General features: G+C 44.1%; 1 protein-coding gene and 1 pseudogene across 3 annotated transcripts in view; one reads left to right on the top strand and one right to left on the bottom strand.

Annotated features, from left to right (window-relative positions):
* The window catches only part of KIAA1958 (KIAA1958 ortholog), a 67,360-nt gene that overhangs the window by 33,608 nt on the left and 16,176 nt on the right, over window positions 1–17,576 (top strand). For 2 of the 3 annotated variants that reach the window (XM_088658385.1, XM_088658386.1), the window contains exon 3: window positions 9,716–10,909. The exons of the other annotated variant lie outside the window; for it this stretch is intronic. In XM_088658385.1, the coding sequence (XP_088514511.1) occupies window positions 9,716–10,761 (1,046 nt within the window). In that variant the 3' untranslated portion in view covers window positions 10,762–10,909. Of the gene's footprint in view, window positions 1–9,715; window positions 10,910–17,576 lie in introns of those variants that run through there. 3 annotated transcript variants of the gene reach the window in all.
* Window positions 8,153–8,368, bottom strand: LOC148683429 (large ribosomal subunit protein eL29-like; annotated as a pseudogene).

The raw sequence follows: 17,576 nt of genomic DNA, 5'->3' as shown, positions 1-17,576 counted from the left end.
CAGAGTCAAAGGGAGGGAAATTCCTTGCATCAGGTCTCGTGTTGCTGTGAAGTTGCACTACTGATGGTCTGTAAGAATATATAATAAGTCATAAATATGCTCTTCTACTGCGTCACTGACACCCTGCCTCTATAGTATAGTGCTGGAATATACTGAGAGCCAGTGTGGTGTATTGGTTAGAGTGTTAGACTATGATTTGGGAGACCAGGTTTCAAATCCCTGCTCATCCATGAAGCTCACTGGGTGACAGTGGACCAGGCTCCATCTGTCATTGCCTTAAAGCTCTTCAGTGCTGACCAGTGTATTGAGCATTCATTCTGATTGGTTTGTGAGAAGGTTATAAGGCATTACATCAGGCAATTTTCATCCCACACTTCCCATTGCATTTTCCTGTTACTTCTTTTTGGAAGGGAGGGTGGAGAGTGGGTTTATTGTGCAAGAGCACCAAATCAACTTAAATTGCACAGCCTGGATTCTTTGATATGTGATTGTATCCCACCTCAGAATAGCAACAATCAGGAATAGCCCATTGTCTCTCAAAAGCCAAGTCATGTGCGCTGGACCACGAAATGAACTTTTTATAGCATGAGCCTCTGTTCTGATTTATTAATTGAAGTAGGTCAAGCAAGAATAGAAACAATTATTGAAACTTGGCATCTGGGAATCCAACCAAATTCTTAGTGGATGTAAGTAAACTAGAGTCAGTGAATCTAACAGAAAAGTTATACCATTTGAAATCTGATCTGTCATCTTCAGACTTTCTCTTCTCCAAAACAAAATGACACAACAGAATAAAAGCTATTTCGTATGTAAATGTAAAGGCTGTAACTTGGATGCCATGGCCAATCAGGTGTCAGTAGCTACCAGTAGCTGGTACCTCTTCCTGCCCTTCCCAGAAATGACTGGTGACTTTTTTAGTGCTTAGAGCCACAGATGATGCTCTCTCCACAGCCCGAGGTTGGTTTAAAAAACCACTGAAATAAGCAAAGTGATTTGATGGCTTGCTTGCCCTGTAATGGCATGCAAAATCTCCCACCTGAAGAATGCTGCTCACACTTCCTACTGGTAAAACCAAACCTGACACCTCTCTTCTGATCTTAAAGATGGATTTCCCTTTCCTCCTGCTTCAGCTGCTGATTGTCACGATACCTGGTTAAGGGCCAAGCTAATTCAGGTGAAGGTTATTTCTAAACTCAGAACCTGCCACTCAACAAACTCCAGATCCCTAAACCATGTCTAGTGGCTATATAGCTCCAAGAGCATATATTTCCTAATGTCGGAAGAGTTGATGAGACTCTTAGTTCATAATAGCATAATAGCCTCATTGCAGGCTGCCATTCACTTTCCTCATGCAAGAATTAAGAAACCCATAACCCATGTGACTTACGTTGTGACAAGTGCTGCTATAATAATGTGATGACTGTCTAGACATAGACAGGAGCTTGTTTTGGTATGGTACGTTGGCAGTCAAAATTCTGCCGGCATGGAAAGTTCTCAAATAATTGTTGAGTGTGTGTGTTAAATACCCTGAAGAACGGCCACTCTTTTGAGTGGATTAACCTGGAGTCCCTTCATTCTATACTGAACTCATTCGTTCATTTAGTATTTGCATTATTTGTACTTATTTTTGTAGAAGTTATTTTCTGAAGACTGGCACAATATAGCGTCTGAAAATCTGTGATTGTAATAATCACATTGTGGCTGATCAATTTCATGTTGCTATATTTTAACCCCTCCCCCCCCAATGTAACTAGGTGGCATTTGTCGGTGATGTGGGAAGCTGTGCAGGTTTCTTCTCAAACTAATGTTTTTGCAGCTTCGGGATCAATGTCTTATGTAGAGACGGTGACATCAGCGCTGGAAGAGACATTAACAGAACAATCTTGCACATGTTTACTCAGATGTTAACCCCATTGAGCTCAATCTCCTTTGTGTGTTTACATGGACATGGTCTGAATTCAAGCGTATAGGATTGCAGGGATTCAGCACATTCTTACGCATTGTTTACTTGGATGTGTGTCACAATGTGTTCATTAGGGTTAACCCTTAGGTAAGAGTGCATAGTACCAGAACCTTACAATACAGAAACTTTGCTATGCCATTGGAACATTCCATTGTCAAAGGAACACTGGTAGAATTATTATTGTTATTAGTATTAGTATTAGTAGTAGTAGTAGTAGTAGTAGTAGTCGTAGTAGGATACTGCCCTATACCCTCAGGTCTCAGGGCGGTTCACAACATAAAATCACAATATAAATCACAAAATACATAATAAAAACAAAAACAATCCAATAATTCCCCCCTCTCTAACACATTTTAAAAGCTCCTTAGAGACCAACTAAGATTGCCATTGGTATGAGCTTCATGCATGCACACGAAAGCTCATACCAATGACAAACTTAGTTGGTCTCTAAGCAGCTTTTAAAATGTGTTAGAGAGGGGGGATTATTGGGTTGTTTTTGTTTTTATTATGTATTTTGTTATTTTTTAAATTTGTTTTGACTACGGCAGACCAACATGGCTACCTACCTGTAACTAGACCATTTTTAAAGGGCATTAGATGCCAATCAGCTACAGGCCTGGTTAAAGAGGAATGTTTTTGCCAGGCACCTAAAGGTGTATAATGAAGGCGCCAGCCAAACCTCCCTGGGCCTCCACAAATGGGCCCGTTCTCAGGTTGCCGCTGCCTGGATCTCTCAAGGAGGAGGCACACAAAGAAGGGCCTCAGAGGATGATCTCAGGGTCCAGATTGGCTCGTATGGAACGAGGCTCATATGGAAATACCTTGAGGTAATGCGGTCCTGAGCCATTTAGAATGAAGGAAACAGGGCAAAGTCATGGGCAGGATGGAGACAGCACAAAGAAGGAGCATAACTGGTACCCCATCCCACCCCTTTAATCCACAGAAATGCCCCAGTTGATGCCTTAGCTTTGTACCAGCCCTAGGCCTGGTGTAAAAAAACAAAAACAAAAAAACCCTCCTATTGATTTGGGGGGGGGGGCGGTATTGTATCCATGATAGCCCTGCCACATCGCCATGACAGAGCATAGGATATGGTGTAACTCAGCCTTCAACAACATGGTGCCCTTGATAACTTTGTACTACAATCCCCATCAACCCCAGCCAACAGGACCAATGATTGGGGGTGATGGAAGCTGCAGTCCAGCAACATCAGGAGAACATCAGGAGGTAGCCTCACTCATAATCACAGCACACTACCACCAGAATATACACCTGTCACTGGTAGACCATGGCCACGTCCACACCATACATTGAAAGCACTCACCTACCACTTTAATAGCCCTGTGGTTCCAAATCTAGCCAGGTCAGGTGTAACATGCTCGCCTTCCTTCTCACAAAACAACTGAGCATCCAAGTCCAGGGGCCGTGTGTTTCAGCTGTTTGCTGTTGTTCATTATTCTCTCTGTGTCTCCCTTTGCATTCCACAGGCCACTCTCCCACAGGGGCAGGATCTGCCCTACACCCCCATTCTGTGCTGACCACGAGGGAGACCCACCCCATGACCAGTAGCGGTGATCTCTGTGGGGGGTTGCGACCTACCTGCTCCTGGTAGGCTCCTGCGCCCTTGAAAATCTCTTTATGACAGGCAGTTATGCAACAGGTGAAGGTGTTCCTAGCACGGTGCTTGTGGTAAAAACAAACCTGCTGTCTGTTGAGCACAGAAATCCTGCTGGGGCAACTGGTTGGCAACTCTCCCTGTGTATCTTTCTGTTTCACGATCTTCTCCAACCTGGATACTGTTCATTAAAGGCACTGGCAATGTCACCTGCATTGTTTCTTTGACAGATCACTATCTCCCAACCCCTCCTAGTGTGACCTAGTTCCAGCTAGACTCAAGGTGGGGCTTTTGATGGACTCCATGGCTCCTCCACCTCCTCCGCTCTGTTTACTCAGGTTTCCTAAATTGGAATGGAGGCAGGCCTTTTAGGCTACTCAAGTCAAATGAGGACGTACTGCCACCAGGGTGTCATCTTCTTCTTTGGCAACCACTCATAGCTGAGTACGATGGCCTTCCATGAATATGGTCTTAACAGTGTGCCCGTACGTGTCTGTGGAGGCCAATTCTGGATCCACATGTCCTTCCACAGTGGGGACATAGGTTTCTGGGCAGGAGTTGAACACAGCAAGGGTTTGCCAAATGCGCCTTCCTGTTAGCTCATTTCGTCCTGAGTTTGTGCTTCTTCAAAGTTCACAACGCCTTTGGTGAAGGCTGTTGCACGTTTAGACCTTTAAACCTCCCCCCTTAAATAAATTCAGACAAGACTCAAATTGGTTTGGTTTTTGGCAGAATTTAGGCCACAACTTTATTGATTACATCATGTGAGTGGCTGCATAGGCTCTGGTTCGACTAGCTCCCTGCACCGTTGCAGGCATGGGCACAACTCCTCTCAGGGTTAACCAAACAATTGAGTCCCTGGATTCCTTTAACGGAATACCCTTCACATAGGGATGGTGAGAGCGTACCCCCATCCCTATCACCTGAACCAGAGCCTATCCGCAACCTTACAGGTTGTGACAATTTGCTACACGGCAGGCGAAACCCAAGTGGCACCAGCCAATCAGCCAAGTGGGGGAAATTCCTGCCGTGCCCCTGTCCCAATGACAGATGACACACGACAGCACAGCAAGATCAAGTGCACAAGCCCTAAAAGTAGGGAGAGGTGGGTAGGTGTTCCCATGCACTGACCAAAAGAGGAAGCTCTGAATCATGTGCATGAGCATATATAGGTCCCTTGATCGGTTTGGCTAGCGTCCCATTGGCCAGATTCAACCCAGCATCAAGGGACCTACCAATAGCGTGTTGTGTATTATGTATTAGGGTTGTGTATTAGGGTGTTGTGGCTATCCAATTGTACCCACCCACACAACACAGGGTTCGGTTGCCAGGTTGCACCGCAACACGTGCCCTCTTTAAGGGAGGACACGATTTCTCCAATTGGAGCGTTCACAGACTAGTGATTCTCAGTTGTCAGTGTTTAAACTACATTTTTTAAAAAAGATTTGCCTTGAGAGCATCTTTTGTTGTCCACCAGCATAATGCTTACTATTCTTAAGTTGGGAACAGAGCATTGCTTTGGAAGATGGTAATCAGGGATCCGAACAACATGACCAGTCCAATGAAGTTGATGTTGAAGAATCATTGCTTCGACACTGGTGATCTCTGCTTCTTCCACTGGCATTTGTTCACCTGTCTTCCTAAGTGATATGGGATAAGGCAGTCAGCTTCAGGTGAAGGGGTGGGAGAGCATAGGAGCCAACTCCTAGGGGCTGAGGTCCCTTCACCCCCCCATAAAATATTTGAGGGGGGTCAGGGTCCCCCCCCCAAATTGATGGACATTGCATTCAAATGGTGGGGGTACACTACATCATATGATTAATTATGTGGAGTGGGGCTTACCTGGGCACCACCCAATATTTTATTCAAATCAGTGCCTCTGCTGAGCACTAGAGAAAATACTTTCTTTTTGTGTTTTGTATTTTCGTATGTTTCTGTTGTTTGAAAAAATATTTAATAAACACATTTAAAAAAAGAAAAAAGAAAATACTGGTTTCCTCTACCGGATCTAAAACCAAACCAAAACCTGGAAGAAATTCATTCCTGGAAAACATTATTTTATATATATATTTCAAACAGATACGGAATCATACAGCAGAATGAGGGAGGACATGGATACATAATAATACAGAGAGCCTCTTTTGCATTGAAAATAGGACAATAAAACTCCTCAAGCCATTTAGTCACAGCCCTTGATCATAATTCATTTGCATGGGCTAATTTCATTTTAGAAAACATTTAGTCCTTGTCACAGTGATCAACATTAAATATGATGTCGTGTCAAAACAGCTGACATGCAAATTGTATGCCTGTCAGCATTTCACAATGAGCATGAAGTCAGCTGCACACACACACACACACACACACACACACACACACACACACAGAGTCACCCCTCTTTCTTGCTGGGGAAACCAGGGTACTTGAAGAGCAAGTCAGAATGGCCTTTCTTCTTTTATAACATCACCTTTCTGGGAGTTGATCAGCAGTGCACACACTTGACTGGCACATGAAGGATACCTCAGAGCGAGATGGAGGAAGGTGTATGGTTGCCACATAGTCATTACCCAGTAGAGTTTCTTGATCCTTGTTATTGCTAAAATAGGTCTTCCTTGATCTCTTAGTTGTATTGTGGTGGGGAGAGGATGCACCTCATCTGCATCCTGTATGACTGGAGACACCAAAGCACTTCCTCCTCCTCCTCCTCCTCCTCCTCCTCCTCCTCCTCCTCCTCCTCCTCCTCCTCCTCCTTTTGCAGCCGCTATTGGGCCAAGTTCTTTTGGTGTGGGATTAGACCAGCATAAAAGGTAAAGGTACCCCTGACCGTTAGGTCCAGTGGGGAATATACACTCATTTTTAAAACAAACAAACAAACAAATATGTTTAGGTGCAAGTGATGCATTTTGGACATGATTTAATGCCAACATCTTCTGCACAAGCTCAAAGGCAATAAACAGGTGGTGCAGAAAAGCACTCTGGGGCACGGTGTCCCCAGTGCTCAGTTCCCACTCATGAACTATGTTGTCTTCACAGAGGGTCTTCTCAAGATATGTCTGTGTTACAACTGACTTAAGTGCGTAGTGTTGCTTAAAGGTAAAGGTACCCCTGACTGTTAGGTCCAGTCGCGGATGACTCTGGGGTTGCGGCACTCATCTCGCTCTATAGGCCGAGGGAGCCGGCGTTTATCCGCACACAGCTTTCTGGGTCATGTGGCCAGCATGACTAAGCTGCTTCTGGCGAACCAGAGCAGCGCACGGAAACCCCATTTACCTTCCTGCCGGAGTGTTTATCTACTTGCACTTTGACATGCTTTCGAACTGCTAGGTTGGCAGGAGGAGCAGGGACTGAGTAACGGGAGCTCACCCTGTCGTGGGGATTCGAACCGCCGACCTTCTGATCAGCAAGCCCTAGGCTCTGTGGTTTAGACCACAGCGCCAACCTCCTAGACCAGCATACTGGACACTTTATCAGACAGAGCAGAGAAACAGCTAATAGACCATCACTTTTGATGTGACAGGTGCACATTTAGTGCACATAGCCTGCACTCTTCGACAATGCACTGTCGTTTCAGGGGAGGGGTTTTTAACCTTTCCCCCATGATGCAGTCCTAATCAAAATTGTCTCCTTATTATGGAATCTTCATCCAAGGGCTAACAGCAGCTTCCATGGGAGCCAGCTCCTAGGGGCTGCCAAGGTTCCTTCGCCTCCCCCATAAAATATTTGAGGCCCCCCCCTGCGTTGATGTGCATTGCTACTTAAATGGTGTGTGTGCATCACCTCTTGTGATCAATTATTTGGGCTGGGGCTTATCTACCCCCCTCTTTTTATTCAAATTGGCACCCTTTGTAGCTTCCTTTGTTTTTTTGTGGGGGGGGGCAATGAAAGTGGAATGCTAATAAGGTTAAACACCCCTCCCTGTGTGCTGCGTTCCCAGTTCTTAGTAGTAATTATAGTAGTTAAAAATCAATGAAAACCCCTTTCACAAGGTAATCACCATACAGTTATAATACAGTAACAAATACACAACGAAACTCATATTCTCTCAATGGTTTGCATGTTAAGGAGCAGAGATCATGATCAAAGGAAATGGAGTCTTTTAACAATTTACATGAAAAGAAAATCAAACATATGAGCTGGCATGGATTATTTACTTCTATAAATCCCAATTATGATCCTAATCTGGGGCCAAGGCTGATGACGGATGAACGTATGTTTAAGCAAATATGAAGGGGATACATGTTCTTGAAAAAAGCTGGAAGTAATAGCTATAACTCATTTATTCACTGCTTTTGGTTTTTAATGGTTTTTTTTTTTTACTTATTGCTGGTTTTAACTTGGCTAGGAACCATTATTGAGGGATGTGCTAGAATTCTTATCAGAAAGACCCAAACTTTTCAGCCCCCTGGCTTCACTGAAGCTGATTTTCCAGGAGGTATATGACATAGAACTTCTCTCCCCACCCCCATGTTACACTCAATTTTATTTATACAAAATGCCTTGAGTGAAAAGAAGAAAACAATTGCTAGTCAGTTGCCAAGCAAGTCAGTCCCTCTTGCCATCTGCAGGCAAGGTGGTCACCTGGCATTCTTAGCATTGTTGGCCTGCGTTTTCTTCAGCCCTTTCTTGTTTTTCTTTGCAAAACGCATGTTCTGCAGTAACTTGGGATCAACCCCCTTCAGAGATTCATATCTATTTGATCTGACTTTCTTATTGCCCATTTCTGTGCCACTTGCGAGACTGGTTGTGTGTGGTGTGGTTCTTGGACTTAGCCATGGCTTAAACCTGAACCTCCGCCAAGACCGTTCAGACCAAAACCGGAAGAGCCTGACATGGAACTTCTTTATTATTTGGTGACCCAGGACATATTTTAAGAGACTGAAATCAATCAAAACAAAACTATTCCTTTCTAAAGGTATGGAGAGGTGATGATGTTGAAGTCACATGACGTCAGTCTGTTTCAGATTGGGTCTTCTTCTATTCTGGTCAATTTTCAGATTCTCACTTAAATCCAGTTATCCACATTTCCACATCAGTTTGACATAGATAGATGATGATAGATGATAGCTAGATAGCTAGATAGATGATAGATAGATAGTCCTCATGATAATTCATCAGCATTTGAGTGCATTCTCCTGATAGACATCTTTTTGTATGCATGTTTGCTTAAGATTCATATTTTTGCAATGCACTTTTGCCTGATATGATGCATTTTATGTTATTTTGAGCAATATATGCATTTCTATACACACTAGTACTTTTATGTACACGTTCTTTGGCTAGAGAACTGCACTGCAGAATTTGGAAAATTGTGAATTTTGAAGGATGGCTGTATTGTAGTTCGTGCATTTTTGGGGAGGAAGTGTGAATTAGGTAGGTTTGCCTTTAAATGTAAATTCAGCTGGATTTCTCCCCCCACCTACCTGTGGCCTTCCAGATGTTGTTGGACTCCCATCAGCTCCAACAATCATGGTCAATGTCAGGGATGTTGGGAGTTGGATCCCTGTAGCATCTGGGGGGCTTCAGATTTCCCATCTCTGCTGTAGACGTTTCACTATATTTTTGTCACTTGTAGCAAACTGAGCTGCAGTTAAAACATTTTGCTTTGTGTACGTCGACATATTGCACAAATATGTATTATGCTGAAACAGACAACTGATTTACCATGCTGAAAAGTACATTTCATTAAAAGTATTTTTGATGTATTAAATGTGGCTTTAGTTTTGTGTTGTTGTTGGAACCAGCACAACCTCTGGTTTCACAAATGAAATGGTTTGAGAATGGGGGTTACCTTTCTTAATTGGGCCTCTGCACAGAACAGTGGAGAGTTTTTTCTATTTTCTAGCTTCTTCCAAAATGCAGAACAACTCAAATCTCAGATTCCACCCTGCACCCATTACAAATCTCCCTGCACAAAAAATGCGAGCCAGTGACTAGTTAGTTTTTCATATCCTTAATGACATCATTTGTGAAACTGAAGTTGGCTTTCCAAACGTGGCAGGTATGTAATACGTAATACCCTTGCGATCTTTGTGAACATTAATTCCACCCCCTTTTGTTTAAAGGCAAATTTAAATTTGAGAAAAAAAGCGTTATCTCCTAAACTCACCCCTTCCCATCTCTTCTTTTGCCTCTCCCAGACCAAGATGAGAGAGCCGCAGAACTGAGCAGAGAGCAAAATGAGAAAACCATACGCAGTACCCAGACAGCCCTCCGAAACTTCAGGGAGTTTCTCATCTCTAAGTATCCCTCGGAAACGCGGGAGATCTACATCATTCCTTGCAAAGAGCTGGATGCTTACTTAGCGTCGTTCTTTGTCGATGCCCGACAGAAGGATGGTTCGGAATATGAGCCAAATAGTTTGGCCAATTACCAATGTGGGCTGGAGAGGTATCTCAAAGAGCACCGATATGGATACAGCATTACCAGGGACAAGGAATTCAAGAGGTCTCAAGAAGCCCTGAAGCAGAAGCAGATAGAGCTGAGATGCAAAGGGAAAGGCAACAAGCCACACAAGTCCATGAAGCTTACCTTTGCAGACGAGCTTATCTTACGCAAGAGAGGCCTACTGAGCCGATACAACCCCGAGGGACTGCTGAACCTCGTCTGGCTTAACAACACCAAGGCGTTTGGCCATTGTACCGGCTTCCACGGCTCCACCCTCAAATGGGGGGACATTAGGCTTCGGGTGACGGAGACAGGGCTGGAATATTTGGAATGGATGGGTCAGGACAGCGGTGATGGGAGCACCAAAACCAAGAGGACGGGCACGGACTCCAGAGTGTACGCAACGCAACACGCTCCACAGACCTGCCCCGTGCAAGACTACAAGGAGTATGCACAAAGACGGCCCCCTGCAATGCGATACGAGGATGCTCCTTTCTACCTGTCCATCAAGCCAGTTGTTAACCTAGCTGCACTTCATTGGTACAATTGTCAAGCCCTAGGTAAAAATAAGCTGGCCAAGATGGTCAAGACAATGTGCGAGAAGGGGAACATCCCTGGTAGGAAGACCAATTTCAGTGTGTACCAGAGCTGCAGCACACTCTCCGAAGCTCAAAGCAACCAGCTGGTTCTGATTTGCAACAACTTAAGCCAGCAGGCTGCTCAGTCCATGGCGAGCCACTCTGGCTCTGGTAACTTCATTGTGTCTGCATCTTATGACTCTTCTTCAGACACAGCTTGAAAGGACTAGAGATGGGAACATGTTGTGTTTGAAGCTGTGGGTCTCTGCCCAGGAACACACATCAGTTGTGAATCTACACTGCTACCATCCTGACTCACCTTTCCCCAGTGTTAATTCACTTTATTAAAACAAATAATATATCTATCTATATATATATATTCTTTTTACAAAGATGTGAATAGAAATAGTTTAGTATAACTTATATAGTATTTATAGTGCTGATATGGGGGGAGGGAATGAAACCTACTTATAGGGTGCTAATATAATGGTAGATTTTCAAAAGGGGAAATAGTTTTCAGACATATACAAGGCAGGCCATAGTCTTTAGGCAGAGGCGAGCAACCTCAGTTTGAAAGCACCTCAAAGTGCAAGTAGATAAATAGGCACCGCTCTGGCGGGAAGGTAAACGGCGTTTCCGTGCGCTGCTCTAGTTTGCCAGAAGCGGCTTAGTCATGCTGGCCACATGACCCGGAAAGCTGTCTGCGGACAAACGCCGGCTCCCTCGGCCTATAGAGCGAGATGAGCGCCGCAACCCCAGAGTCATCCACAACTGGACCTAACGGTCAGGGGTACCTTTACCTTTAAGCAACACTATGCACTTAAGTCAGTTGTAACACAGACATATCTTGAGAAGACTCTCTGTGAAGACAACATAGTTCATGAGTGGGAACTGAGCACTGGGGACACCGTGCCCAACAGCGGTACCCCAGAGTGCTTTTCTGCACCGCCTGTTTATTGCCTTTGAGCTTGTGCAGAAGATGTTGGCATTAAATCATGTCCAAAATGCATCACTTGCACCTAAACATATTTGTTTCTTGTTTGTTTGTTTGTTTGTTTTTTAAAAATGAGCGTATATTCCCCACGATGCTTCATGTCTTTTGAAAGTTTGCTGTTAATACGACATGAATTCAGTATTGTGTGTGGAGGGAAGAGGGATAATTTTCTATTTTCTATCTTGCTGGCAAATATGGTTCTTTTCCAGCCTGATTTAAGGGGGAGAGAAGGAACAAAGAAAATGCAGCTTACTGGAGCTTTCCTCTCTATTTTTCATTTGCTCCTTGTCTCTCCATCGTGCCAGCTTGGGGGGGTGGGGGAAGACTTGATAATGATCAACACAGTGAAAAACAACAATGGTCTTTGAAAAAAAAAGGTATAATATTTATCCATATGCAAAAACAAATGTCATGGCAAAAAACCAGACTGTTGCACAAACAAAGAATCTTAACTTTCCCCAGCTGAGAACCAGTGTTTTAGCACTTTTGTGACTAGTCGTGTATATATGTATATGTATATGTATATGTATATGTATATATGTATATGCTGTCAAAGATTCAGCTATAGCTGTTCCACCAAGCACACACAATGCAAAACAGAATTATAAGGTTGCTTAAATTGTGGCCAGCATTTGGATTTCCTTGAAAAAACAGCAATAACAGCAAAAACAATGCCCCCTCCCCCAAATCTTCCAGGAACCATGAAAAGCTGAGAGTACAGTCGCAAACCTCATTTCGTTCTTGTTTTACTTGGGGGGCTTTTCTAGGGAATCAACATGAAAACAGAGAGACCTCCCTGCCCCTCTTAAGTTCCAAGTACACTTGTTGTGTGATGCTCCATAGTAAACACACATGCTTTTTGGGGTCTTTGCCCTAGCTAGATCTGGAGAGAACTGGGTTTTCTTTTTTGAGGAGCAAACACAGTTGTTCCCCTGCAGCAGGGTTCCCCTGCCATACAGCATATCAAGGGTAGCCAATGTGGTACCCACCATATGGTGTTGGGACTCCCAGATTGCATAATCGCCAGCCAGCATGGCCAATGACCAAGGATGATCAGGGTTGTAGGCTGGCGGCGCCTGCCCATTACACTGGCTACCTCTGCGATACAGTCATACCTCGGAAGTTGAACGCCTTGTGACTTGAATGTTTTGGCTCCCTAACGCCGCAAACCCAGAAGCGAGTGTTCCGGTTTGCGAACGTTCTTTGGAACCCAAATGTCCAACGCGGGTTACACAGGTTCCAATTGGCTGCAGGAGCTTCCTGCCGCCAATCGGAAGCCATGCCTTGGTTTCCAAACGTTTTGGAAGTCGAACGGACTTTCGGAACGGATTCCGTACGACTTCCGAGGTACGGCTGTATGTGGTTCTTACGGATTGCCACACTACCAGTGTGTACAGAGGGCACCAGATTGAGGAAAGCTGATCTAAAAATTAAAAACGGAATAGACTCGGTGAGGCAAATGGTGAAACGGCATGTGCGAACTGGCCCCATATTCCATTATATACAACTTAGCACTAGGGAATCTGTAGCGGGAGCGGGGAGGGGGATTTTTGATCTATATGCCACATTTAATCCTCCTGGTGATTTGATTCTCCCATCACATATTTTAGGAAATTTGCATTGTTTTGTTACAAAACAATTTTCTATGGAGCGAATTTTTTATAGTATATTAAATCTCACACAGTAACATCTGATGGGGGTGGCCAACTTGAATAAAATATGGGGAGGGGGAGGTATGTATAATTGATCATAAGACGTGGCACATGCACACCATTTGAATGGCAATGCTCATCAACTTTTTGGGGCGTGGCAGACCCCTCAAATATATTTTTTTGGGGGGGACCTCAGCCCCTAGGAGTTGGCTCCTATGCATCTGATGTTTTCTAATTCAAGAATAACCAACTATTCATCTGGGGCCTAAAAGCAGATCTGAAAGCCCTTTGTCTGCGCCTGATGTAGGGGGCAGATAAAAGAGCAGATAGGTATTACTCTTTTGCACCTTTAATTGCTGTGTGGAAGAGGGGATTTCAGCAACACAATTTACTTAAGGTGCAATAGCCCTGTCTACATTTTCATTTGGCCACCAGATTTTAACCAAGGCTATTATATAGTCTATGCCCATATTTCCACTCATAAGGGGAAAAAATGTTTTCATGTTACAGGAGCCATTCCATACATTGTTACATCTCTCTTTGGGAGTTTATAATGCTCCAGCTATGCTTGAGCACATTGCTCCTTAACTTGTAGCACTCTTATTGGTAGATGTCATCAACTTTAGTACAGAACCTGCCCATTTGTGATGAGATCAGTTTGTGCAGCAAAATATACGTCCCCTCCTCCCTCAACTGCTGAGAATATGGAAGTTGGTTGTCCTTGTTTTCTTTTAACCAATTCCCTGTTCCAACTGTAGTCAACTTTTTTAACAGCAAGGCTTTTTTGGGGGAGGATTAATTTGCTTCTAAAAATGAAGAAATCTCTGTCTTGCCAAAAAATAAAAAAAAATCCTATGCATTGTGTAAATTCAGTGATGTTCCTGTTAAATATGCATGTTTTATCAATGCATTTGTGATCTTTGTAGGATTGTTAACCATTGCTGCTATAACCATTTATTGTAGTTAAATGGGGGTAAATGGTACACTTTACTGTGAGGGCTGTGCAAGTTAACAGTTTTATGTGTGACATTACAACTTGTATCTTTTTTATTTTTTATTTATATATTTTTAAATCTGGGGCTCATACTAGTGCCTTCTGTAGAAGGAAAATATTATATGTTGTGGTTGATAGATTGTGCCAAATTTTTCAAGTCATGCTGTTCTAAGACATCCGGTCTGTGACCAGGGCAAACAAATAGTTAATGTGTTATTTTGGGGACCAACTTTATATTGTTATTATAAATCATTTAAATAGCACTTTTAAAATGTCCTAGGTGGGTCAGTATGATTCTCATTATACAGTTGGGGAAACCGTGGCTTCCCAGCAGGGTGCATCTAGATGACAGACTTTAACTGGTTTAGTATTCATTTCGTCTTCTCATGGAACCCAAAAAAATCTATTGTAACTGTGAGGGGGGGGGGGAATGCTAAGGATATACTGTAACGGAGAATTCTCAGCTATTCACAGTCTAAGCTAAGATTTTAGTGAAACATTGGCCCTGGGAAAGACTACTTTTTATCTTTACCAAGATAGTTCCTAACAAATTTTCGTAAACCCTTCGCCCACAGTGTTGCAGTGTATTTTATGGGAGGTGCTGTAAGCCTGCACGGTGTCTACAACGTCATTTAAAGAATGCCACCAAACCACAAAAGTTGGCCACTAACAAGCTCTCAGTTTTGCAAATGGAAACCAGATAAGCAGTTGAGGTTTCCCCCCTAAATTAAATAACATAAAAGTGGGAAAAAAATGTTTAGGTGCTTGATGGCAAAGGATTCTTTGTTGGTGAAACAGGAAGTTGCTAACTGAGGAACTCTGGATCCCGGTTAGTTATATGATTTTGTGGAATTCTTTATCTGATTCTTTATTAAGCTTCACGGAGAGCCACATCTCCACAGAAGACCACTTGCTTTGCATTCAGAAGGCCCCAAGTTCAATCCCTGGCAGCTCCAGATAGCTCTAGGAGAGTCTCCTTGTCTGAGATGCTGGAGGGCCATTTAGTGTGGACCAGGGATGGGGAATATGTGGCCTTCCAGATGTTGGATTCCAGTTCCCATCAGCCCCAGGCAGCATGTCCAATGGTCAGGGATTATGGGAGCTGTAGTCCAGTGTTTCTCAACCTTTTTTGGGCCAAGGCACACTTGTTCCATGAAAAAAATCACGAGGCACACCACCATTAAAAAAGTTAAAACATTTAACTCTGTGCCGCCCTATATTGACTATATAATTATGACTGTAAGAAACACTTGCCAATTGCTGTGTTGGTTGCAATCTCCTGTAATAAGGCTTCACAAGCCGCTGATTTCTCTGCCAGCACAATCCTTTGCTCAGCAAGTTTCAGGTTGAGCTCATCCAGCCAGCTTCTTTAAGTTTGTCTAAAACCACCCTCCCGTGGTGGTGGCTGTTGAGAGCTGCGCTCGCCCCGCGTCGTGACCCGGCCGGCTTCCTTTCCGGCGGGTCAGTGCTGTATATTGGCAGCCGCCAGGCACGTGACAATGCAAATCGCCCTTCTCGTCGCGGCACGTCGCGGCACACCAGCCAGCGTCTCGCGGCACACTAGTGTGCCGCGGAACAGCGGTTGAGAAATGCTGCTGTAGTCCAAAGGAACATAGGTTTCCCATCCTTGGTGTAGACCAGGCACCCCCAAACTCAGCACTCCAGCTGTTTTGGGACTACAATTCCCATCATCCCTGACCACTGGTCCTGTTAGCTAGGGATGATGGGAGTTGTAGTCCCAAAATAGCTGGAGGGCCGAGCTTGGGGATGCCTGATGTAGACACTACCAGCCTAGATGGGCTAATGGTCTGTTTTGGTGTAAGGCCATTTCCTATATTCCTGGAATAGGTAAGGTAAAGGATGCAGGTGGCGCTGTGGTCTAAACCACTGAGCCTCTTGGGCTTGCCAATCAGAAGGTTGGTGGTTCGAATCCCCATGACGGAGTGAGCTCCTGTTGCTTTGTCCCAGCTCCTGCCAAGCTAGCAGTTCGAAAGCATGCCAGTGCAAGTAGATAAATAGGTACCACTGCAACAGGAAGGTAAACAGCATTTCTGTGCGCTCTGGTTTCCATCACAGTGTCCCGTTGCACCAGAAGTGGTTTAGTCATGCTGGGCCACATGACCCAAAAAGCTGTCTGCAGACAAACACCGGCTCCCTCAGCCTGAAAGTGAGATGAGCACCGCATTCCCATAGTTACCATTGATTGGGCGTAGCCGTTCAGGGCTCCCTTTACCTTTTATACCCAGAATAGAATGATCATTTGTATAACATCTTAAATTAGTAGCGAAGCTGTAATTCGGAGAGCAGTGCCTTCAGACGAAAGACTTGCAAATTACTTTATTATTTTCATGATGGCCTTGTTGTTGTTTTTTTAAAAAAGCTAACTGCAAAGGCTAGAAGAATGCAATGAAGGACCCTCCAGACCAGTGTTTTATTGCAGTTGTCTGCTGCAACATGTTCTTGACACAACAATAGCACACTAGTGGTGGATTTGTTCTACTTTAGTTAGTTGTGCAACACTTCCTGAATGCTATCACGTTATTGCTGTCTAAAGCGGCTATAGCACAACAAAAGCAGAACGAAAACCAAAGTAGAACGTTTGTTGGATAAAACGTTATGGGATTTTAGCAGGGAGTTAGGGATCTGCACAAACTGGAAATGCATCAGTGTGGCAGCCCCAGAGCAAACAACAGGATTTCCTGCCCAAGTGTAGCCACAAAGATAGTGCTGGCAAGATGGACCTGGCATGCTGCTTGCAATTAAGCACACACATAAGGCGGGGAAGGTGGTTGTGCCAAACACCACCTTTACACTATGCATGACTCTCTCTTTTTTTTTGTTGTTGTTTCATCCAAAAGCTGATCCAGCTCATGCAGGAATCACTAGGAGTTACTTGCTAAAACGGGAGTTTTATGAAGTGCAAAAAGCTCCTGGTCACAAGCTTCTCAAGGTGATGCGTGCAGTAAAAACAGCAGAAAACAGTTTAGAAATAGGTAAAAGCACACACACCCCAATTAAAACCCACCCAGATACTTTAGAAACGAATTCATGGGTGGCACATTGCATTTGCTGTGTGAGAGCAGACCAGCTCTGCCTGTTGAGAATTCTGAAGGCTTCACCGCTGTCAAATGGCAGTCAAATATGCAGAACGTAAGGAGCCACTGCTAGTCCCTCATTGCATATTTGCTTCTCTCTCTCTCTCTCTCTCTCTCTCTCTCTCTCTCTCTCTCTCTCTCTCTCTCTCTCTCGGCTAATTTTCCCTGCTCCCATCCCTTTTAATACTTAGGGGAAAGCAGCTGCCAAGGAAAGAGATTAAAAGTTGACTGGCAATCAGATCCTCTGCAAGTTTGGCTTTGAGCACAATCGCTTCCAGCTTCCTTTGCATGCTGGTAGAGG

This window comes from Zootoca vivipara, chromosome 15 (genome assembly GCF_965207765.1).
Source record: "Zootoca vivipara chromosome 15, rZooViv2.hap1.1, whole genome shotgun sequence".
In the NCBI taxonomy this organism is placed as follows: Eukaryota; Metazoa; Chordata; class Lepidosauria; order Squamata; family Lacertidae; genus Zootoca; species Zootoca vivipara.
Note: the sequence above shows the minus strand (reverse complement) of the source record. Positions and strands in the feature narration are given on the sequence as shown.